The sequence below is a fragment of the Heterodontus francisci genome, chromosome 5 (assembly GCF_036365525.1).
Source record: "Heterodontus francisci isolate sHetFra1 chromosome 5, sHetFra1.hap1, whole genome shotgun sequence".
NCBI lineage: Eukaryota > Metazoa > Chordata > Chondrichthyes > Heterodontiformes > Heterodontidae > Heterodontus > Heterodontus francisci.
In genome coordinates this window covers 118,691,363-118,715,976 of record NC_090375.1, presented here as the reverse complement: position 1 = coordinate 118,715,976, position 24,614 = coordinate 118,691,363, and the positions used below count along the sequence as shown (strand labels likewise).

The window sequence follows — 24,614 nt, the reverse complement described above, 5'->3', positions numbered from 1 at the left end:
GTGTTTTTTATAAGTGGATATTTTGTGATCTATGGAAAACCAGTTGGTTACTTTGTGTGGAACAAAATGAAGGATGCTAACTGCAGAATTAAATGAAAATGGGTTCAGGCTGTTAAACTGTAGCTAATCTACTCTGCTTTGCCCATGTGTGTAATCTGTCTCATTGATGCCAGCCTGGCACTGAGACTTGTTAGGTACAAATAGAAACCCTGGAACCAAATTTCCTCCACTGTTCCAGTAGATTTCTGTGGCAAATCTGGTGGATGAGCTTGGAAAATACACTGGGTTCAGTTGCCCTTGTAAAGGAGGAAGCCTCCTCTTGTCTCTAACATGGCCAGCCATGTCAGAAGAAGCAAGGACTCCATACACTTGGGCCCTGATATTTACATAGAGCCGGGAAGAGAGTGTGATGGAGGTTGGAGAATTTTCGGACGAGGATCCTAGAAGGATGGGTTTCCTGCACCTCCTGCCAAATTTAAATTTTTTCAACAGTTTTCCCAGCCAATAGGCTGGCTGCTTGTGGGGCGGGATTGGTGGGGGGGGGGTGCGGGTGCGGGAGGGTAGTGGCAAAGGTCAGGTGTGGCTGACATTGCTGGGGTGGGGCTGTTGAGATGAATCAGACATTATCAGGGAGATATGGATAGCATAGCTGGGGAGGGAGGGTGTTGGAGCGAATTGGACGTTGTTGGTGGGGGTGGGGGGTGCGGGTAACGGGGGGTGGTGGTAAGGCCATACTCTGCTCTTTTTGGCCTACAGGCAATTCACTAATTGTACGTACCTCACAGATTCGGCTGTTAACGCATCTTTTTACCTGCTGGGAATTCTGACCTGCATGCGTTAAAAATAAGAATTGAGTAAAAATGGAGACACATACCCTCCTTAAATGATTTTAATGACTGACCTGCCTCCTGAGAGCAGATTGGCTGCCTATCCCTCCTGCTGGCCCATCTCTGTTAAAAGTGGGTCGGCAGGATGGAGTTGGGTTCGAGAATTTTAAATTTTTTACCTTCCTACCTGCTCGTCACCCACCCATTCTTGTGGACAAAAACTCCCCCCATGCGTCTCTACTTCTAGCATAACAATGAAGGCAATCTCCTGAAGGCTGGAATTGGAGGCCCAGGTCAGAGACAGTGCCTGGCCACCCAAAGGTAGACAGAGTTTAAAAGTTTGAGGATAGACCCACATACACAAGGTGCCATGAGGGTAATACATAAGGTCTACAGGCTTGATGGTTGCCAGGCACTGGAGTTCCCAGCCATTGCTGTAGGTAAAAGTTGCTCTTTAACATATTCTAACGCAGCACCAGCTAGCTTCATACAAATCCTTCCACTAACCCTGAAAACTCTATGGGGGTAGGGGGCTGCTAAAAGGCTCCCTGTGGGAAATTGAACATCATGGTGCATATCTGGCAGGATTACATTCTGTGCATTTTCACAGCCCATGAGCTGGAATTGCTTTCAGCTTATTTTCAGGCCTGGAATGGTGACTCACACACAATGCTCATCACCAACCAGGCCTTATTAGCATTATTTGGGTGAGCTGTCAGCATTTGTCGTACAGGCAGCTCACCCATTTTAAAAGATGTATTTCAGGCCACTTGCCCAAAGGTTAGTCCCAGGATGGCATATTGGAGTCACAATGGGGTGTTGGGTGGGGTGGGGGTGGATTTGCCAATTGGGATACTGTGGAGTGAGGGAGGTACCCCTGCTCCTCCTGGCTCCTCAGGAACTTTGTTTTTAAAAACTCATCATTTGTCAACAGTCGCTGAAGAATCCAGAGTGGAGCAAGTCCAATTCCTACTCTGCTCTGCAATGTCCTATTTCCCACAGGGAGCCTAAAACAGGTGTTGGGCCTCTCATTTACAGATGTAAGGGCTCTAACACATGTTTTAGGTGGCCTGAAAATGGTTCAATCCAATATCGGGCCAGACCTTGGTCCCTGAAATTGGCCATTGTGGTACCAGTTTTCTGTTTATAAAAAAGGTGCAACACCATTCTATTCCTTCCCCCATGTTTCTTGAAAAAATACTGGATGGTCATATAGCCACATCAGTGATGAACTGTCCAGAATATTTTCACTGTGATCATTAACAGGTTTGAAGTATTTTCTCAGCTAAATTAAATGTTTTTTTATTTCTTAGAAGTATTTGCCATTTTTTTTGTTAGCTTGAGTAATGTGCTGATGCATTTTAATACAATTCACATTGTAGCGCAATGTGTTTGTAAACAAACAAGGAAAAGGTTTGCCATGAATCATGTTATGAAGTCAGTGTTTCTTTAAACAGAAAAATGTGAGATCAGAACTTACTGTTAACTAATATGTGTTTTAATGCTTTAATATTACAAGCAACAGAATGACAAATGGGTAATCAATGGTCCTAGAAATGCCTATTGGCTATTTTAACAGATGAGCATTTAACATGTCAAATTTCATCCCTTTGATCACTATTTTAACACAGGTGTTAATGTGTTTATCTTAACTTGTTTAACATCTCTGACAGATGAATGTCATAAGAGCATGTTAAGGATTCATCAGCTGATATTGCCATAGCAATTTCTCAGCTTAGATCAGGATCAACTTGGTTTTGGTCAGTTATTACTGAGTTACATATCCAAGGTACCTATCAAAAGGGTGCACAGCAATATATCTTACAACTGTATTAAAAGCAAACACTGAGGTGAAATGTATTGATTTTCAGAAGTGAGTTCAAAGCAAAGGTAAAAGTTTGCAAGAACTGGTATACAAGTTGCTTTTGGTCTCTTTGCAGCTATTTCATTTAGGACTCTGCAGTCACTCTTGAAGTACTGTTCACTGGTAATTATATATAACCACCTTGTTTGCTAGGTTTTGTTACTTAGCAATGGTGTCTTGATAATTTTTAACTTCAACTCAGAGCAAATAGAATAGGATTTAATAAGAACTCCTTAATGCACTTAATAGCAGAGAAAACAATTGGATTGGAACATCTAGTATATTTCCAAAGTTTTTTTTTATAATTGCAACTCTTTTTTGTTATAAAGACATAACTGATGCAGGAAAACTTTGAAATACTTGAATATTGAAGCACAATATTGCATGCATGTTTACTACTATTTCATCTGCATGCACTTTTTACGTTTGCTTTCCTTTAGGACGGGAAGCTGCCTGGACAGGTCTCATGCAGTATTACACAGATTATAATTTATCCAACACAAATTGTCTCAAATTATTTAACGTACCTGTAGATTAATAATTCAATTGTACACTGTCACACTGATATAGTTTCTAAAGGCTGGAGATGTTTTTCACACTTCTACACTTTAGATCTAATAGGTACTGTTGAGGTTAGTTGAATGTAGTTTAGGGAGCCCACAGTTGAAACTGTACAGTAAAAGACACCGAGTGAGATGAAAATGTATTTAACGATTGCTGAAACTGGTAATTGGAGCTGCTCTTATACTTGCAGCTCATCCTGTATTACCGATAGCCCTTCCAGCATCAATTTTTAAAATTATTTTTTCCTTGCCCACCTTTCACTGCTTCTCTCTGCTCTCAATTCTACAAAGTCCCATTTGCCTCTCTTTTATTTCTTGTATGTTTCAACATCTAAATGATCTAAATCTGACCTGTTCCTTTGAGTTTAAAAATATTTTAAATAAGAATGTGATAAATTGAATATGAGGTCGAGACGTGTGTGTAGTATTTTGACCCATAACACAGCCTGTCACTCAGGGCAACGTACTCATGACATACATCGCACATTACACCCTCTCCAGACAGCATATTCTACATGCTATGTTCAACAGCAGCTCTTTTGTATAAATATTGTAGTTCAACAACAAGGTAATAAACAAAAAACAATGACATAAATAGATTTAATAGCAAATCCCTTTACTGCTCTGTTTTTCCTGTTTGGAGAATAAAATGTCACTGATCTGAAATTCTCGGAAATTGATTTGATCATTAGTATATATTTATCCAGGTTGAATGAGTGATGGTTTAAAGGATGATAAATTTCTAAATATAGTGCAACTCCACTTTTGAGCTTAGTTTTAAACTGTAAGACTGGGTAATTGGCACTGAGGAAAAGTGGCTGCTGAAGGCAGGTGATTATCACTTCCGATATCTATTAATACAAGTAATACTGTATTTTAAATAGCTCACTTAAATTTAGTTAGGATCACTTCATGCTTGTGATTTTTAGAAAGGCGGGCTGAGAATAAGAAAGATGTGTTAGTATACTTTATATAGAGAGCAATTCTTGGCCTATAGCCATGGCCTGCAATATATGCCTAGGATTAACTGTGCCAGAATTCCATAGTATCTTGTTCCACAAACATAAATTCGGTTATTTTTTAGCTACCTGCTTGTTTTTGGCAATTTTTCTTTGCCAATGTTATATCGGCCCCGCTATCCAGAAGGTGGCGACTCCTTGCTGAGATTTAATGGGTGCTTGTTCCTCTCAGGTATCTCACCCAATTATTCTTGCATGAGTATTGACAGTGAATGTTGGCAGTTATTCAACCAGCAGAGCCCACAGCTGAGCTCAATCCATCCTGACTGAACATGTCCTGCAGGGGTCACTGGATAGAACCTGGGACCTGTGACCCGGAACTCGGCAGGTTATTCACCTCCCTCACCCAAAGCATTGTAGCACCTTTACTGCTGTCCTGGATAAACTCAGCTAACCAAGCACACACCATATGCCTCAGCTACTCACTGGATTAAAGGCAAGAGGAATAAAAGTCGTAAAGGTTCATTGAGTGCAGATAAATTAAATTCTTATACAATTTTTGGAGTGGGCATTTTTAAGCAACCACATACCTCTATCAGGAGCAGCAACATCCTCCTTCCACAGGTGGGAGCATTCAATGGGAACAGGAGTTGACTTGTACTTTTCAGAACAGTGTTAAAAACAATCGCATCAATTGTACTGGATGTATATGCGGTATGCTTGTGATAAACAAAGAAATGGGTAGTGACTGATTGTTTTAAGTCCTTTTGTTTTTGGAGTATACTGTAGTCAGTTTTGAGTTTTCTAAACAATTGGTTTATTGATTCTGTATTTATTTCAAATGACTGTATTGTAAAGCCTTTAATTCTTCCTTTTGTTATCAGGAACATCTGTAAACATCATGTTCATTAACAACCTGTTTACAATAAATACTTGATATGTTGTCAATAATAAAAGAAAAACCTATCCTGGTAGTGTAATATTATTCCATGTTTAATTGGAGTATCTTGAATTAAAGAACTGAAAACTTGGGAAGATCTTAAGTCGAGTTTTATGCATGTCACACCAATGATTAACATGCTGTGTGCTTTGAATCTGAGTACAGTTGGAAAGCCTGATATTACATTTAAAGCTGTTTTCCAGCCACCAACTTCTGGAAACTCACCAAGATGTATTCCTCTTAAAGATCCCATGGCACTATTTCAAAGAAAAGCAAGTGAGTTCTTCCCGGTGGCCTGGCCAATATTTAACTCTTAACCATTATTGGTAAAACAGATTATCTGGTCATTACAACATTGTTAGTTATGGGAGCTTGCTGAGCACAAATTGGCTGCTGTGTTTCTTACATTACAACAATGACTACACTTCAAAAGTTCTTCATTGGTTGTAAAGTGCTTTGAGAGACCCTGAGGTCATGAAAGGTGCCGTATAATGCAAGTCTTTTTTTTTCTTTTTTGTGGTTTATAGAATCTGTTAAAGCAATGAATCAGAGATAAATTGTTGATCCAGCTTAAATTGCCATGGTGATTCAGGCCAGAGATGGCAGAACCCCCCGGGAATCAACATAAATGGTCGTTCATTCTGATTCCAAGTGGGTTCTTTTTACAGCAGGAGAACAGCAGAATTCCCGTGGAATTTCAGATCCCAGTTGTCCTGGCGAATGATATGGACCAACCAACACTACCAAAAGTAAATAAACTGGCCATTCATTTCATTGCTCTTTGTTGAATCTTACTGCAGATAAAATGTCTACTGTGTTTGCTTACATAACAATAGTCACTACCTCACAGTAATTAACAGTATGGAAAGCACTTTGGGACATTTCTGAGAGATGTGTTAAGGTGCTTTACAAGTTCAGGTCTTTATTTTCTTTCTTCTAGGGACCCACCCAATTCACAAGGGATGAGGAAGACCATTCAGCCCATTTCAGTTCTTGTCAGGATTCTTGCACGCAACAAAAAACCCCAGTACCCTAACTAATCAAATCTTGCATTTTCAAAGACATTAAATCATAACCTTTTCTCTTTTTGTACCTATGCAATGATATCAACTGATACACATTAGATTTGGCATATCTAACTGTATTTATCCTGTTATGACTAAGGCAGGAGTAATGCACTGTTAATTCAGTCCCACTACTCCACAGGTCATGGCATATCAAATGAAGTTTTCCACCTACTGGAAATTAGCCAAATTAAACACTGTATTTATTCCCCAGAATAAACCAAACCAAACCAGGTTTCTTTAAACAACAACAAATTAACTATTTATCAATAAACCAATTTTAAACGATAATGAGATAAATCAATATGTATGAACAGGGTCCAGCCAGATTTGGCCACTCCAAGCATATAAAAAAAAACAAGCACATTAAAAAAAGAAATGCATCTCAGAGAAGTCCGCTACCTGAGGTGGGATCAGAGGTGTCATGAAAGTCTGATGCTCAATATAGTATTGCTGCACTGCTGGTTTGTACTGAGGCACTAGCCTAAAATGGCTATAATTGCTCAACATCTGACTTCTAAATGTGTAAGCATTTCAGGATTAGCTCAAATTCCTTAAACAAGGGCTCACATACCTCCCAGTGATTCTGTATCAATGTATGGAGAGCAGCTTTTCCTATACCAGTGTTTTTGGAAAATGACCCATTCCTTGATTTCCTACCAGGAATAGATCAGAATTGCTAAACCTCTACAACAATAATAGAATGAGATTGAAAATTATAGAGATAACTACAGATGGAAGGGATCAAATATTTTATGGGAGATGTTAATACTTTACTGCTGCAGCGAAGGGCAGGTGCATGTGCAGACTAGCAGGCGAGGTTAATAATAGAGATGTGCGGAAACATCAAAATACTGGAATTAGATTTGAATAGTTTGAATTTCATGGGCAGTAGGAGGAGGAGGCTTTATGAACTGGGCATCAAGCCAACTTCCAGGGTGACTATACCTTGCACTACGTTCTCTAGACATTATTGTAAGGGACATATGTAGTGTTCTCCAGTTTGCTGGCCACCAATGCCTCAAGGAGGCCACAGATGCATTAGCTAGCTCATAATTACTGTTCATAGTTGAGATAGAGTTTATAGCACTGCCCCTTCTTATTAGCTAGCCAACAGTGTGAGAGAATTTTGCCACTTTTAGCCACAAAATGAAAACAGCAGTATTGTGGGTAAAGCTGCAGTTATGCATTTTCTCCATGATCTTTAACAACGTAAGTTTGTCCATGAATAATATGCCAACAGCAATTTCTAGACTATTATGTTAGTGAATGGCAGCAGCCTGCGGTGCTTTTCTGGAGCCAGGAGAAGAACTCCTGCTCCTTCCGACCTCACAAAAATACAAATATAAAAATGTATGTAGCTGTTTCCTGAAGGGTCTGCATTGGTCCCTTTAAGGAACTCTGTTTCGGCAGCTCAATGGCGGTACACATGGGCAAAGGATGCATGGGTGAGCACCCCAAGCACAAGCTCGAAATTGGGCCTTGAGCCTCATGAACACTTTCTGTGTGAGCTGCCAGTGCCTGTCATAACAGCACAAGCTACTTGCACATTTGAAGAGAATGAATGTTGCACCACCTGCCTTGTCAGCCGTGGCCCAAAGCTTAAGTCCCAGGAGGTTGCTGGAGGGGGAAAAGGGTGGAGTGGGGCACGCGATTGTCAACACCAATAGAGTGGAGGGAGCACTCTGCTTCTTCTGGCTCCACAGGGAAATTTTGCAGCATTTTGCATTTAAAAAAAGTTTCCTTTAGTTGGGGTGGCTATATAAGAATCTTGAGATGGGCAAGCCCAGTTCTAGCTTGCTCATTGTTGCCCAATTTCTGTGATGGGACCAAAAACAGGTGTTTTAGGCCCTTCATTTTCATATGTAAGGTACCTAAAGTCTGTTTTAGGTGGCCACCAAGAGTGCTTGAAAAATTGTCTAACCGAATTTTGTGTCAGTTGTTTTTCAGGTATTCTTGGGAATTAGGCCTTGTTGTTCCCGCTTTACGCCTGTAAAATGGGTACAATGAGGTCCATTCTCTACCCCTACATGTACTTCATTGGTGTTTGAAACAGAACAAATGTATGAAAACTAGACAAATTGTGTAAAATTAAAAACAGAAAATGCTGGAAATACATGCTAGGTTCAGCAGGGTCCATAATGAGAAAAGAGAGGCTATGACATTTTAGGTATGTGCTCTTTATCAGAACTCAGGAGAGTGCAACCCTGTAACAGACTGTCATATCCTATTTTTTCTCACTATAAATGTTAACTGACCCGTTGTGAATTTTCAGCATTTTCTGTTTCAAATTTGATTTCTATGTTTTTAAATTTTTTTTTGAATTGCTTGAGGTAACTCTTGTACAGAAGAAATATAAAAATACGAATTACAAAACCAATTGCAAGTGAATCATTGGATGGAATCTTCTCACGTTAGTCCCTGTCGGTCTAGAACCTGACTCACTGATTTGCATGCCCGGCCATTGCTCTTTCCCAGAGCAAACTAATTATCATCTCCCTCCGGGCCCCCCCAACCAATTCAGGAAGGTGAGATAATGTGTCCATTCTATCAAAGGAAGGATTTCTAATGAAAGGGACCCTGACATGGGTTGCAAGGGCTTACCAGCACTTGGATTTTTGAGGCTGCTGCTACCACAGGAATGTAAGTGTGGGACCCTTAGAGTATGAGACTGGGGAATTAATAACAGGGAACAGGCAAATGGCAGATAATTTAAACCAATATTTTGCATCGGTCTTCATGGTGGAGGACACTATAAACATTCCAACAATAATAGATGAGCAAGGTGTAAATAGGAGGGACGCACTTGTAACAATCTCTGTCATGAGGGAAAAGATGTTTGACAAGCTGATGTGTTTAAAGGCAGACAAGTCGCCAGGACCTGATGGCCTGCATCCAAGGGTTTTAAAAGAAGTGGCTGCAGAGATAGTAGAGGCATTGGTCATAATATATCAAAACTCACTGGATTCCAATAGGGTACTAGCGGATTAGAAAAACACTAACGTGATGCCCCTATTCAAGAAAGGAGGGAGACAGAAACCAGGAAACTATAGACCAGTTAGCTTAACATCAGTCATTGAGAAAATGCTAGAGTCCATTATTAAGGAAGAAATAGCAGGACATTTAGCAAAACAATGCAATCAAACAGAGTCAACATGGTTTTATGAATGGGAAATCATGTTTGACAAATTTGTTAGAGTTCTTTGAGGATATAAGAAGCAGAGTGAATAAAGGGGAATTGGTAGATATAGTGTATTTGGATTTTCAGAAGGCGTTTGATAAGGTGCCACATGAACGTTTATTGCACAAAATAAGAGCTCAGGGTATTGGGGGTAATGTGTTGGCATGGATTGAGGATTGGCTAATTCACAGAAGACAGAGAGTCCGGATTGATGGGTCTTTTTCAGGTTGGAAAGCCGTAACTAGTGGGGTGCCACAAGGTTTGGTCCTAGGGCCTGAACTATTTACTATCTGTATTAATGACTTGGAGGCAGGGACAGAGTGTAGAGTATCCAAATTTGCTGATGATACAAAAATAGGTGGGAATTGGTAGGAAGAATAAAAAGGCAGATTATTATTTAGATGGAGAAAGACTACAAGATACTGCAGTACAGAAGGGTCTGGGTGTTTTTGTACATGAAACACAAAAAGTTAGCATGCAGGTGCAGCAAGTAATTAGGAAGGCAAATGGAATTTTGGCCTTTATTGCTTGGGGGTTAGAGTTTAAAAATAGGGAAGTCTTGTTCCAACTGTACAGGGTGTTGGTGAGGCCACACCTGGAGTACTGCGTACAGTTTTGGTCCCCGTATTTGAGGAAGGATATGCTAGCATTGGAGGCAGTTCAGAAAAGGTTCACTAGGTTGATTCCTGGGATGAAGGGGTTGTCTTATCAAGAATAGCTAAACAAGTTAGGCCTTTATTCATTGGAGTTTAGAAGAATGAGAGGTGATCTTATTGAAACATATAAGTTTCTAAGGGGTCTTGACAGGGTAGATGTTGAGAATATGTTTCCACTGGTGGGGGAATCTCGAACTAGGGGACATAGTTACAGATTAAGGGGTCACGCATTTAAAACTGAGATACAAAGGAATTTCTTCTCTCAGAGGGGGGTGAATCTCTGGAATTCTCTATCTCAGAGAGTTGTGGAGGCTAGGTCACTAAATGTATTTAAGGAAGAGGTAGATAAGATTTTTGAAATCTCGGGGTCGAGGGTTATGCGGAGCAGGCCCAAAAGAGGAGTTGAGGCCTGGGACAGATCAGCCATCATCTTATTGATTGGCGGGGCAGGCTTGAGGGGCTGAATGGCCTACTCCTGCTCCTATTTCTTATGTTCTTATTTTCTAATGAAGAGGAGACCTGGGAAGGCTGCTCTCTGAGTCTCTAACTCTTTCCTGGAGGTCCTTCTGCGGGATCTGAGCCGCTAAGGTGAAGTGGCCCTCCAGTGATAGGCACCTTGTTGGCCATTGGCGATGTGTGCCCACCTGGTCCCCTTTGAAGGAGGTTTTGTTCAAGAAGGCTGCAGATGTCAGCAGCAACCTGCTACGAGAGCCTGATTGTCCTGAGGTACTGGTGCTCAGACATGTTGAGAGAGCTGATCCCCTGCCTGTAGACCCTGTGTTGGAAGCGGGGGGGGGGAGGGGGTGGGGGGGGGTGGTCTCACCTCCTTCCAGCTGTATCTCGGTGCCAATCCCATCTGGCATGTGGAGGGACATGTGGCTGAGGAGAAGGAAGCTGGTGCTGTGGTTGGGTTTGCTTCTGCTGCTGCTGATAGTGGTGGTGTTGCTTCTGCTCTTGCACCTCAGTAGAGGTGGAAGGTGGAGCTGCATAAGCTGCTCCCATGCTGTGGTGAAGGCTGGCAGCAGGGAAGTGCAACTGAAGGTGAGTGAAGTGCTGGACAGGTGACATGCCTTCCAAGAAGTTGGCAATCAGCTATCAAGCAGTGATATCACTCTCTGAGAGAAGTAGTGCTTTGAACAGCAGTCTCCAAATGACCATGGCTGAAGCTCTTCAGTGTAACTGATCAAAGCCATACCAGCTTGTCAGTTTCACTGAAGTAGCTCTTTCTGCTGTGTACTCGCCTTGGTGACTTTGGCGAGGTGCAGACACAGCATGGAACCCGTGCGCTGTTGAGAAAGAAGGAATTCATGGTTAAAAAGGTTGTTTAATCACCTCGATTGCTTTCTCACTGGACCCAAGGGGGTTCTCCATAGACTCGGAACCTGTCCCGGGGAAAACCGAAAGAGAGCAGGATGATATCAGGATCCGGACCCGATGTCAATTTTGGGACTTTCCCACCATGCAGTGACCAGAACACTGGGCTGGGAAAATTATTCCTACAGTTTTTCACAGAATCACAGAATAATACAGTGCAGAAGAGGCCCTTCGGCCCATCCAGTCTGCACCAATACATTAAAACACCTGACCTGTCTACCTAATCCCATTTGCCAGCACTTGGCCCATAGCCTTGAATGTTATGATGTGCCAAGTGCTCATCCAGGTACTTTTTAAAGGATGTGAGGCAACCTTTCTCTACCACCCTCCCAGGCAGGGCATTCCAGACCATCACCCCCCTCTGGGTAAAAAAGTTCTTCCTCAAATCCCCCTTAAACCTCCCGCCCCTCACCTTAAACTTGTGACCCCTCGTAACTGACCCTTCAACTAAGGGGAACAGCTGCTCCCTATCCACCCTGTCCATGCCCCTCATAATCTTGTACACCTCGATCAGGTCACCCCTCAGTCTTCTCTGCTCCAGTGAAAACAACCCAAGCCTATCCAACCTCTCTCCATAGCTTAAATGTTCCATCCCAGGCAACATCCTGGTGAATCGCCTCTGCACCCCCTCCAATGTAATCACATTCGTCCTATAATGTGGCGACCAGAATTGCACACAGTACTCCAGCTGTGGCCTTACCAAAGTTCTGTACAACTCCAACATGAACTCCCTGCTTTTGTAATCTATGCCTCGATTGATAAAGGCAAGTGTCCCATATGCCTTTTTCACCACCCGATTAACCTGCCCTTCAGCCTTCAGAGATCTATGGACAAACACGCCAAGGTTCCTTTGTTCCTCTGAACTTCCCAGTGTCAGGTCATTCATTGAATACTTCCGTGTCACATTACTCCTTCCAAAGTGTATCACCTCACACTTTTCAGCGTTAAATTCCATCTGCCACTTTTCTGCCCATTTGACCATCCCGTCTCAATCTTCCTGTAACCTAAGACACTCCACCTCACTGTTAACCACTCGGCCAAACTTTGTGTCATCCGCGAACTTACTGATCCTACCCCCCACATAGTCATCTATGTCGTTTCTATAAATGACAAACAATAGGGGACCCAGCACAGATCCCTGTGGTATGCCACTGGACACTGGCTTCCAGTCACTAAAACAGCCATCTGTCATCACTCTCTGTCTCCTACAGCTAAGCCAATTTTGAATCCACCTTATCAAGTTACCTTGTATCCCATGTGCATTTGCTTTCTTGATAAGTCTCCCATGTGGGACCTTGTCAAAGCCTTTGCTGAAATCCATGTAAACTACATCAACTGCACTGCCCTCATCTACACACCTGGTCACGTGATCAAAAAATTCAATCAAATTTGTTAGGCATGACCTCCCTCTGACAAAGCCATGCTGACTATTCCTAATCAAATTTTGCCTCTCCAAGTGGTGATAGCTTCTCTCCTTCAGAAATTTCTCCAATAGTTTCCCTACCATTGACGTGAGACTCACTGGTCTGTAGTTCCCTGGCTTATCTCTACAACCTTTCTTAAATAGCTGTTCTCCAGTCCTCTGGCACCTCCTCCCTGGCCAGAGAGGAATTAAAAATTAGGGTCAGAGCCCTTCCACCCTCGCCTCCCACAGCATCCTGGGACACAACTCGTCCGGACCTGGAGATCTGTCCACTTTTAAGCCTTCCAAAACCTATGACAATTTGCTCAAGAACCTCATGGTCTCTCTCTCTGAATTCCATATCTACATCCTCATTCTCTTGGGTGAAGACAGATGTGAAGTATTCATTCAACACCCTACCAATGTCCTCTGGCTCCACCCACAAATTTCCCCCTTGGTCCCTAATGGGTCCTACTCTTTCCCTGGTTATCCTCTTCCCATTGATATACTTATAGAATATCTTGGGATTTTCCCTTCTTTTACCAGCCAGAGCTTTCTCATATCCCCTCTTTGCTCTCCTAATTGCTTTCTTAAGCTTCATCCTACACTTTCTGTACTCCACTAATGCTTCCATTGATTTGCTCTCCTTGTATTTGCTAAAAGCCTCTCTTTTCCTTCTCATCATACCCTGAATGTTTCTGGTCATCCATGGTTCTCTGGGCTTGTTGCTCCTACCTATTACCCTAGAGGGAACATGTTGGGCCTGGACCCTCCCTATTTCCTTTTTGAATGCCCCCCACTGCTCTTCTGTAGATTTAGTTTAGTTTTAGTTTAGAGATACAGCACTGAAACAGGCCCTTCGGCCCACCGAGTCTGTGCCGACCATCAACCACCCATTTATACTAATCCAACACTAATTCCATATTCCTACCACATCCCTACCTGTCCCTATATTTCCCTACCACCTACCTATACTAGGGGCAATTTATAACAGCCAATTAACCTATCAACCTGCAAGTCTTTGGCATGTGGGAGGAAACCGGAGAACCCGGAGGAAACCCACGCAGAGACAGGGAGAACTTGCAAACTCCACACAGACAGTACCCATAATTGAACCAGGGTCGCTGGAGCTGTGAGGCGGCAGTGCTAACCACTGCGCCACTCTTTCTAGTCTACCTTGGCCAGATCCTGTCTTATTTTACTAAAATTTGCTCTCCCCCAATCCAAAATCTTTTTTTGCAACTTGTCTATTTCTTTCTCCATAACAAGCTTAAATTGTACTATGTTATGGTCACTATCACCAAAATCGTCCCCCACCAACACATCAACCACCTGTCCGGCTTTATTCCTCAGAATTAGGTCCAGCACTGCACCCTCCCTTGTTGGATCCTCTACATATTGAGCTAAAAAGTTCTCCTGTATACATTTTAAGAACTCCACTCCATCTAAGCCCTTAACACGATGACTATCCTAATTAATGTTGGGAAAGTTGAAATCACCTAATATAATTACCCTATTATTTTTACACACCTCTGCAAATTGCGCACATATTTGCTCCTCAATTTCCCGCTGACTATCTGGGGGTCTATAATAAACACCTAGCAATGTGGCTGTCCCTTTTTTATTCCTAAATCCTAAACTCTACCCATAAAGCTTCATTTGATGCCCCCTCCAAGATATCATCTCTCCTTACTGCAGTAACTGACTCCTTATCTGATTTGGATTAATTTTTCCATGTTCTTACCCAAACCGCTATCAACAGATACATGTTAATCCACAAGTGTTGTAGGAAATATAATGGCTATGTGGGAGCAACAGCGGCAGTGATCTGAATGATTGACTTAAGACACATCATATTTTATGTGCATGACGCTCAGCTTCTAATTGTCACTGAAATGAAAAATCTGGAATCCATTGGCTGCTATTAAATTGTGCCATCATCGAGGCAAAAATTGTTCCTGATTACCATTTCTAGCAAAATGTATAGGGTAATTATAACATTGGGTGATAGTGTAAAATGTGCAATATTGGATGAAACATCCTTTATCTGCCTCACCCCATTTCTTTCCCATTGAAATCAATGGAAGGAAGAATCAGACGGGGCGTACAGCAGGCGGTTAATTTGGTATCACCCATTTTACATTATCAGACAAAGTTAAAATTACTCCCTCTATTTTTTAGACTGCTTTGGGACTTTGATAGAAATAATGAATATGGGGACCATCTAACACATAATAACCTAATCTTTAAGTCATTGCAGGGTACTTATAATCACACATACACTGTTGTGAACTTCACTGAGTTTTTAATTTGGTTTTGACACCTTTTGTTGGTATTTATTAATGACAATTACATTCTCACAGAAAGATTAAGCATTGTGGTTTAATCACTGCAAGTTTATCCAGAAACAAGCAACAGGTAATTACCAGTAACTATACGGCCAGTGTAGATTACAGACACAAATAACACACTGATACAAATTTGACCCTTTGAAGAAAATATCATGAACTGCACTAGTCTGATGTCTCTAACCTATCCACATGTATTACATTGGCTTCAAAAAGAATGGCGTTATCATATAATATAAAAAGAAAACATCTGTGACCACTGTAAAACCTACACAGATTATACAAACCTTCATGCTAATAAATCTAGGAATTGTGCTAAACGAGGCTTTTAAACTAAAAACAGATTTATCAAAACAGTTACACATCAAGTAAATTGTAAGTATTTTTACCTACTCTTTAATCTTAAAGGGGCATCATATTCATGAAAAAGTGCTTGCAAACCTATTACTAATGTGTCTGTCATAGTGCCCTAAATCTCATTAGAAGTGCATCATTATGACACTTGCACTCAATGCTGTCAAAGTAAACATGACAGATGATTCTTCCTGCTCTTCCAACAAATCAAATTTGCAAAACGTTTTCACAAAGACAATATCCCTTTAATATCAAGTCCCATTATGTGTGCATGTGTGCCAAGTAACAAGAAAAAGTAATGAAGCTTTGACTTCATCTTGTTCCTTCATTAAAAAATTCAAAACAGGCCAAGGTAAAAATGCAAGGGCAAAAAAAGGACAACCCTAAAATATTTGAGAAAAAAAACTGATAAGTGACAGCACATTACAGCATGAAGAACACAGAATAACATTTCCTTTACACATTACAGCTAAAATGATCAGCTGGAAAAACTTACTGAGCCAATGCTCTGCACTGTTAATACATCCACATTTGGCAGCCAAATTCTGCAAATATTTTGTGAAGAATTCTGAAAGTGCAAAATATTTTGTAAGAAGAAAACACTGCTGTACTCAAAGAATGTCTATGGTGGTGAATTGTGAAGGTGTACGACAAGGGCTTTTTGGAATGGAAAGGTCACAATCTTGAGACCCTGTATAGGACAGGCTGAAGCAGCTAAATTGCTGCATACTGAACAGCCAATGGAAAGCTTGGAGAATTTCTTGCAACACTTTGGGAAATGTCTATCCCAATTACATAACACTGAACACTTAAATATATATTTATATATAGAGAGCTGTAAAACATTACAATTATAAGAGGAATATATGCTTCTTGTTCCCTCATTCCTCACCATGCTAATAAAATAAAATTATGTGATATTTCTGCCATGGCTGCTGTTATGAAATGTATCTCCAATGGAAATGGAATGTGCTTTGCTTTGACCTCACAATGTAAGCTGTGAAAAATGAAGCTGTTATGACTAGTTGTCCAAATAAAAATTAATGGGTTTTGAGTTAATGAAAGGAGGGAGGGGACAAGGCACTGCCTTCTGTACTGAAATTCTCTTGGATTCCCTCTCCACTCTTCTGGGGCTCTTCTGAAAGCTGAACATTTGCTGATTTCTCATTGTTGCTGTCGCTGGTTTCATGAGGAACTGTGAAAGCTTTATTATAAAATTGACCAACAGAACTAGCAGGAAGATATGTTTGATCTTCAGATATGTCCACTTTCTCCTCCTCTACTTCATTCTGGTTGCTGGGTGATGGAAGCATGCCACTTTGCTGCAGAAAGAAGCTGTTTCTGGTCTCAATCTCTGACAGGCCATTTCCACTGAAACCTTGATCATTTTCCAGCTCCATCCACTCTTTTATCAACTCTTGTGTCCAATTATGTCTCCACCATTCAGAATTTGAAAAATGCTTAGCAGGAATATGATTGTAATTTATCACTTCCTCCTTTGGGCTGTCACCACTTGTAAAGGCTGTGCTTGCAGTTGTACTCCTGGAGTCTATAAGTACAGCAGGTTGTGCTATTTTCACCTCCCATACAGTCATGCCACTAGATTCATCCTCTGGCTCAGTAGAGAACACATTTCTCGAAATCGGCAATGCAGTAGATGCCATGTCCAGTGCTGTGGTGTCAATGGTCAACAAATCAAGAGTCCCGCCCTTATTTAATGCAATGGGCTCAGAAGTTTTAATGTGTCCAGAAAAAGTCTTCAGCAGTGCAAACATTCTATCTACATCCTTCCAGTAATTAGTCCAGTCTCCAAGGCTAAGGCTATAATTATGCCTGTGTTCAAACAAGCTTTCATCCACACTGTACAAATTTTCAAGTCCTTCCCAGTTGATATTTTCTGTGAAGTTTGGCAGTTTGATTGGATTAGCCTTCCCATCCATCCCATAGCTGTCCTCTGCTGGCAGAAACAAGTGAAGATTATTTTCACATATGGTGCACACCCACAGTTGCTGAAGCACTGCGTTTGCATGCAAACATGCACCTGCTCCAATAACAACTGGTTATTTAAAGCAAAATTAGAGATAGCACATACCACTAAACAAAGACTTTAAAAATGCTGTTCTGTAATTTACATCTCTATTATATCCTATATTCTCCCTCCCTATAGTCATGCTTTTGTGTATCATGTCAATCAGCACAGCAAAACCTATTCTGTTTAGTTATCAAAAGCCTGGAACCCAAAACCAACCTGGTGACAAAATGTTGTTGTTTCTTTTAAAGGTTGGCTATTTTGAAACTGGACTTTATGCTGTACATGAAGTGATTAAAATGCATTCAAACAAAACCTTCCAGATTTCAGGGAAATATTCTGTTTGTAAGAACATTAAAAGGAAAAAGAAATTCAGTTAATCTGCTCACTGTTTCTGAAGTCAATGCAAAAGGTTGATCAGGCCATGCTCAAATTACACCTCCTCTGGATCCATCTCTTGTTTCCATGTTTGTCCCATTGTCATCTCCTTTTGCCTTACACCATCATTATTTTTTGTCATTTAATCACTGCTGTCCTCCACCCAATTATAGACTTTTTATCTTTCCTCCCCTTGTCCTCACACCAGCACCCCCACCCCTCCCCCAACTACCCCCCACTTTCCCCTGGCTCTGTACTTGCTCAAAAGCTGTTAATCTCTGTTATCTTCCACTTCTGTTTAAAGGTCACAGACATGAAATGTTAACCTTGTTTCTCTCTCCACAGATGCTGCCTGATCTGCTGAGCATTTCCAGCATTTTGTTTCATTTCAGATTTCCAGCAACCACAGTGTTTTGCTTTTGCTTCATTCTCAAATCTTTGGCACTAAGCAATCCAAACCAAAGATCTATTTCTCTGTTGAATCAGGAATCAGTTCATTTATTTGAACTAGATCTGAGCCAATTGCACTGAGTGCTTGTCTATCAGTAGCATGTGGGGTAATTTTCACTTTGAGTATGGCCAGAAAACTGGCAGTTGCAGATCTGCCACCCCTGACACATCCTGCCTGATCTTCCTTTCCAATGGACGGGGTGTATAAAATGTAGCCAATCTGCAATTGCCAGCATTCCACCTGCACTCAAAATGAACAAGTGTTTTATCATTGGCTTCTGCATCATGGAAAAAGATTGGGGTAGATTTTCAATGTGCCACCAGCAGTAACACTGACATTGAGGATCATTATAGAAACACCTCAATTTTAATTTCTGTTTGAAGGATTTTGGACTTTTCAATATGGACTTTTAATACCAGTTTTTAAGGAAAGCTAAAAGGGTGTGCTCGACACCCTAGATTACTTGCTTAAAGATCAAAATTTGATTAACAACAAAGAACTGTCAAACAACTGTCAAACTTGACTGAAATCAGAAGGCATGCTGGGGAGCATGACTAAGCTCAAAAGGTATCATGGAAATTATCATTGCTTCAGATTGTTGAAGACTAATTGCTGTGCTCAAGAGACAAGCTGTACTTTAGGGGAGATAAGGACAAGGTTAGAAATAAAGCAAACCATAACCAGGACAGCTGGCTTCTCAAGCCATAAGAGAAAGAAAGGGGGGGGGAAACAGGAGCAAGCTGTTTTACTGCATCAGAGATTAAAAAAAACAGCCAGTTTAATATGATTGCCAGGAGACAGATCCAGAAGCAGTTCAAAGAAGACATCAATGAATTAACCCCTTAGTCCCCGGAAGCTGAAGAATTGCTCATTCTGAGTTTTGAATTGTACTCCTGGATAAGCTTGTAAGCATCTCTACCTTTAAAACTGTTATGTTTTAATGCCAATAAAACAAATTATTTAGAGAACTGTTTCAGCCTTGATTGATTCTTAGCTCTCATACCTGAAAGCGTGAGAATAAAACCCTTCACATTGATTTCAATATGAATGAAAATCGGACAGTTTCTATAACAGGCAGCCAATCCACGTTGCTAGTTTTGTGCCTGGTTGAAATAGCCTATGGTTTCCATATTATATTTATAAGAAACTTGCTTATGATTTTGTTACATATTGCACACAGTAAATCTTCCTTCATGTCTTAAACACAAAAGGGTTAATTTTGATTGCTGTTGCCTGGTATTGGCAGGGCATTAATGGCTTCATAGTAGCTTTCCCAGCCTGTTAATATTGGTGATGTGGGTGGCTCTATTTTGAAAAGGGCCAACTGCCCAGTGTCCAAAGTGCTTGCTTGTATCAGGCCACAGGCCCATTTTAATATGGAAATCGGGGTTCTATGATGCAATTTGGAGCCCAATTGCCACTTTAGGTTGGAACTGGTCAGAGCCTGTGCAGTGCATATTCTGAGCAGTTCCATGGGCAGTGGAGTTGAAGAGGCTTACTAAAGATAAGGGTCAAATTATTTTTGTGGTTTCCTGGTGAAGCACTGCTCCTCTGGGGCCCACAAAAAATAATCTGGGCTGCTGGTGCCCTTGGACCCCCACCCTCTGTGATCATGAACCCTCCACCATAACCATCTTGTTGGGGCGGCATTGGCTTGCTTTTGAGGCTTTAATCTGCCAAGCTGCATTGGGATGTCTGCTTGATGCCCCATTGCTGCTCTCCAAAGTTTAATGAGGCCAGGGCCTTAAAATCCTAGGGAGTACTTCACCCCCGGAACAGGCAGCTGACCAATGTCTGCACTCCACCAGTAACCCAAAAGTCAACATTAACTCCATTGAAGAAGGGTTCCGAAGAAGGGTCACTGACCCGAAACGTTAACTCTGCTTCTCTTTCCACAGATGCTGCCAGACCTGCTGAGTGATTCCAGTATTTCTTGTTTTTGTTTCAGATTTCCAGCATCCGCAGTATTTTGCTTTTATTTTAGTGTTTAACTCCATTGAGTTTCTTAAAGCCATATTTTATGCTATTTACAAAATATGCTATAAATAAAAGCAAACTAAGAAAACCATGTCACTTGGAGGGAAAAATATAGAAATATAATGATTGGCAGTGTGTGAGATCCTGTTAGGTGAACTGCATGGCCTGTGAGAGTTAGGAAGATGGTTAAAGCTGAAAATCAAAAGCAAATCCAAAGAAAATCAACAAAAAGCAAGCAGGACAAATGACCCTTAGTCTTGCTTTGGACAATCCAGGTGGCTGGATAGATTTCTCCTTAGGAAAAGAAGGCAATGAAAGATGACTAATGGTAAAAAGTGAAGGGCAAACAGAAAAGCAATACAGCAGCAGCAACACGATGAACCTACACACTAAAAAAAAGGTTTATTAGTGAAATGGCAAATGTACAATGAGAGAAAGTGAAGTAAATCTGTCAGTAGGAATGAGCTGTAATTTACTAACATGAACTGATTTATCCTCTAGTATTGACACCTAGAAATATAGAAGCCCAGAAACGACCATCATAGTTCATCTCACCGTGTGTGTGCTGTGAAACTTCCATTAAACTGGGATCAATATTATCTTTCTATTGACTGCTGTCAGGAACAAGACCCAAAACTGGAGATATATGTAATATTATTGGAGAAGTGCAATAGCTGCCTTGAAAGATAAGGTCAGGTTTGTCAAGTTTTATTTACTTTGACTTCTTTTAGTGATCCCCTGCTAAAATACAACAAAATTTTCTGAGACCACGGGTAGAATTTTACGGGCCCCAGATGGTGGGCTGGGAGGTGGAGGGGGCTGGTAAAATAGTGGGAAGCCACGTTGGGACGGCTCCTCGACACAGTCCCCCTGCTGGGGCATTTTTCCCAGTGGCGGGACCGGATGAAGAGCAGCTGCCTTCTCCAAGGAGGTGGGCAGCTGATTTCCATTGTCAAAGGCCCAATTAAAGGTCATTTCATGGAGCTGCCAGCATTTTGCCAGTAGCAGGTAGAGCAACCCCCCCCCCCCCCCACTTCTCCCCCACCACGTAGGGAGGCTGGCAGCTTAATGGAGGTGTCCTCCATGTGGCAGCCTGGGGGAGGAGCTGGAGGCTCAATGGCCCAAAGAGGATTCGTGAGCAGGGAAGGCAGCCCCCAACAATGTCAATCACTCTGCAGGGATTTCCTCTTTGACCATTTTTTTCTATACTTACCTGTCTGAGTGCCAGAGGTCTCCTGCCTGCCTCAGCAGTGACCACCTCTCCCGGTGGGACTACTGAGGTTTCAGAGCTGCAGGCCCTCTGATTGGGCCCAGCAACAACAGGAACCTGCCCGCCATCCTTAATTGCCAGCAAGTTCAGGCTCGGGACCCACTTTTCGCCCTGACATCGGGGTCCCGAAGCTCACAGTAAATTTAGGCCCCCATGCAGCAAATGGTTTATAGGAAAATGTGGATGCACTGCCTGTGATTATGCAATTCACAGAAATCAACAGATGACGAATTGTGGGCAGCGCACCTGGAATTTTCTGATAAGAAAGCAAAAACATTTCTGTCATTTTCAGAACATCAGGATGTCCCAAAGCACTTTATAGTTAATGAAGCACTTTTGAAGTGCATTCAATGTTTTATTATTCGTTCATGGATATGAGCATCACTGGCAAGGCCAGGATTTATTGCCCATGCCTAGTTGTCGATGAGAAGGTGGTCGTGGGTCTTCTTGAACCGCTGTAGTCCATCTGGTGCAGGTACTCCCACAGTGCTGTTAGGGAGAGAGTTCCAGGAATTTGACCCAGTGACAGTGCAGGAACTGTGATATAGTTCCATGTCAGGATGGTGTGTGACTTGGAGGGGAACTTGCAGGTGGTGGTGTTCCCACGTGTCTGCTGACCTTGTCCTTCTAGGTGGTACAGGTCTCGGGTTTGGAAGGTGCTGTCTAAGGAGCCTTGATGAATTGCTGCAGTGCATCTTGCAGATGGTACACACTGCTGCCACTGTGCATTGGTGGTGGAGGGAGTGAATGTTTGTGGATGGGATGCCAATCAAGCGGGCTGCTTTGTCCTGGACGGTGTCGAGCGTCGAGTGTTTTTGGAGCTGCACCCATCCAGGCAAGTGCAGAGTATTCCATCACACTGCTGACTTGTGCCTTTTAGATAATGGACAGGCTTTGGGGAGTCAGGAGGTGAGTTACTCGCCGCAAAATTCCCAGCCTCTGACCTGCTCTTGTCGCCACAGTATTTATATAGCTGGTCCAGTTAAGTTTCTGATCAGGATGTTGTTAATGGGGTATTCAGCGATGGTAATGCCATTGCACATCAAGGGACTATGGTTAGATTCTCTCTTGTTGGAGATGGTCATTGCCTGGCAATTGTGTGGTGCGAATGTTACTTGCCACTCATAAAACCAAGCCCGAATGTTGTTCAGGTCTTGGTGTATGTGGGTACGGACTGCTTCAGTATCTGAAGAGTTGCGAATGGTATTGGACACTGTGGATTCAACAACAAACATCCCCACCTCTAATCTTATAATGGAGGGATGGTCATTGATGAAGCAACTGAGGATGGTTGGGCCTAGGACACTACCCTGAGGAATCCTGCAGCGATGTCCTGGGACTGAGTTGATTGATCTCCAACAATCATAACCATCTTCCTTTATGCTAGGTATGACTCCAACCATTGGAGAGGTTTCTCCCTGATTCCCATTGATTTCAGTTTTGCTAGGGCTCCTTGATGTCACACTCGGTCAAATGCTGACTTGATGTCAAAGGCAATCACTCTCACCTCACTTCTAGAATTCAGCTCTTTTGTCCATGTTTGGGCCAAGGCTATAATGAGGTCAGGAACTGAGTGGCCCTGGCGAAACCCAAACTGAGCATCAGTGAGCAGGTTATTGCTGACTAAGTGCTGCTTGTTAGCACTGTCGGCGACACCTTCCATCACTTTACTGATGATTGAGAGCAGACTGATGGGGCAGTAATTGGCCAGATTGGATTTGTCCTGCTTTTTGTGGACATACCTGGGCAATTTTATACATCGTTAGGTATATGCTAGTGTTGTAGCTGTACTGGAACAGCTTCGCTGAGGTTGAGAACTCAGAAGGATGCTAAGATGGATCATCCACTTAGCAATTTTGACTGAAGATGATTGCAAATGCTTCAGCCTTGACTTTTGCAATGATACGTTGGGCTCTCCCATCATTGAGGATGGTGATATCTTTGGCACCTTCTCCTCCAGTTAGTTGTTTAATTGTCCACCACCATTCTCAAGACTGGATATGGCAGGACTGCAGAGTTTTGATCTGATCCGCTGGTTTTGGAATTGCTTAGCTCTGTCTCCAGCATGCTGCTTCTGCTGTTTAGCATGCATGTAGTCCTGTGTTGCAGCTTCACCAGGTTGGCACCTCATTTTGATGTATGGCTGGTACTGTTCCTGGCATGTTCTCCTACATTGTTCATTGAACTGGGGTTGGTCCCCTGACTTGATGGTAATAGCAGAGTCAGGGTTATGCCGGACTATGAGATTACATATTGTGGTTGAATACAATTCTGCTGCTACTGATGGCCCATAGCACCTCATGGATGTCCAGTTACAGCTGTTAGATCTGTTCTGAATCTATCCCGTTTAGCATAGTCTTAGTGCCACACAATGCAAAAGAGGGTGTTCTCAGTGTGAATAGAGGACTTTGTCTCCACAAGGACTGTGTGGTGGTCACTCCTACCAATACTGTCATGGACAGATGCATCTGCAATAGGTGGACTGGTGAGGACGGCATCAGGTAGGTTTTTCCCTCGTCAACTCTTTCACCACCTATACCGGCCCAATCTGGCAAGTAAGTCCTTCAGGACTAGGCCAGTAGCGCTGCTCCTGAGCCACTCTTGGCAATGAACATTGAGGCCCCCAAACCAGAGTACATTTTGTGCCCTTGCTACTTTCAGTGCTTCTTTCAATTGGTGTTCAAGATAGAGGAGTATTGATTCATCAGCTGAGGGAAGGGAGTAGGTGGTAATCAGCAGGAGGTTTCCTTGCCCATGTTTGACCTGATGTCATGAGACTTCAGGTCGGAGTCAATGTTGAGGACTCCCAGGGCACTCCTGGGGCTGGTGATGGAGGATGTTGTTACGCAGGAAATGGAGCAGTTAATTTGTGCATAGTAGGCTTTCACAAACACCAACGGCCTAATCATATGTTTTAGTGATGTTGTTTGAGGACTAAATCTTGGCCTGGGCAGCTCTTCTTTCAAATAGGCCATAT

The 24,614-nt window shown here is 42.2% G+C and overlaps 1 protein-coding gene across 8 annotated transcripts in view; it reads right to left on the bottom strand.

Moving 5' to 3' along the window:
• Positions 1–15,148: 15,148 nt before the first annotated feature.
• Positions 15,149–24,614, bottom strand: part of sulf1 (sulfatase 1) — a 353,304-nt gene continuing 343,838 nt past the window's right edge. For 4 of the 8 annotated variants that reach the window (XM_068031966.1, XM_068031968.1, XM_068031967.1 and 1 more), the window contains one exon: positions 15,149–17,486. In XM_068031966.1, coding sequence (XP_067888067.1) covers positions 16,588–17,486 — 899 coding nt within the window. In that variant the 3' untranslated portion in view covers positions 15,149–16,587. Of the gene's footprint in view, positions 17,490–24,614 lie in introns of all 8 variants that reach the window. The other 4 variants (XM_068031971.1, XM_068031973.1, XM_068031974.1 and 1 more) reach the window with 3 other exon arrangements.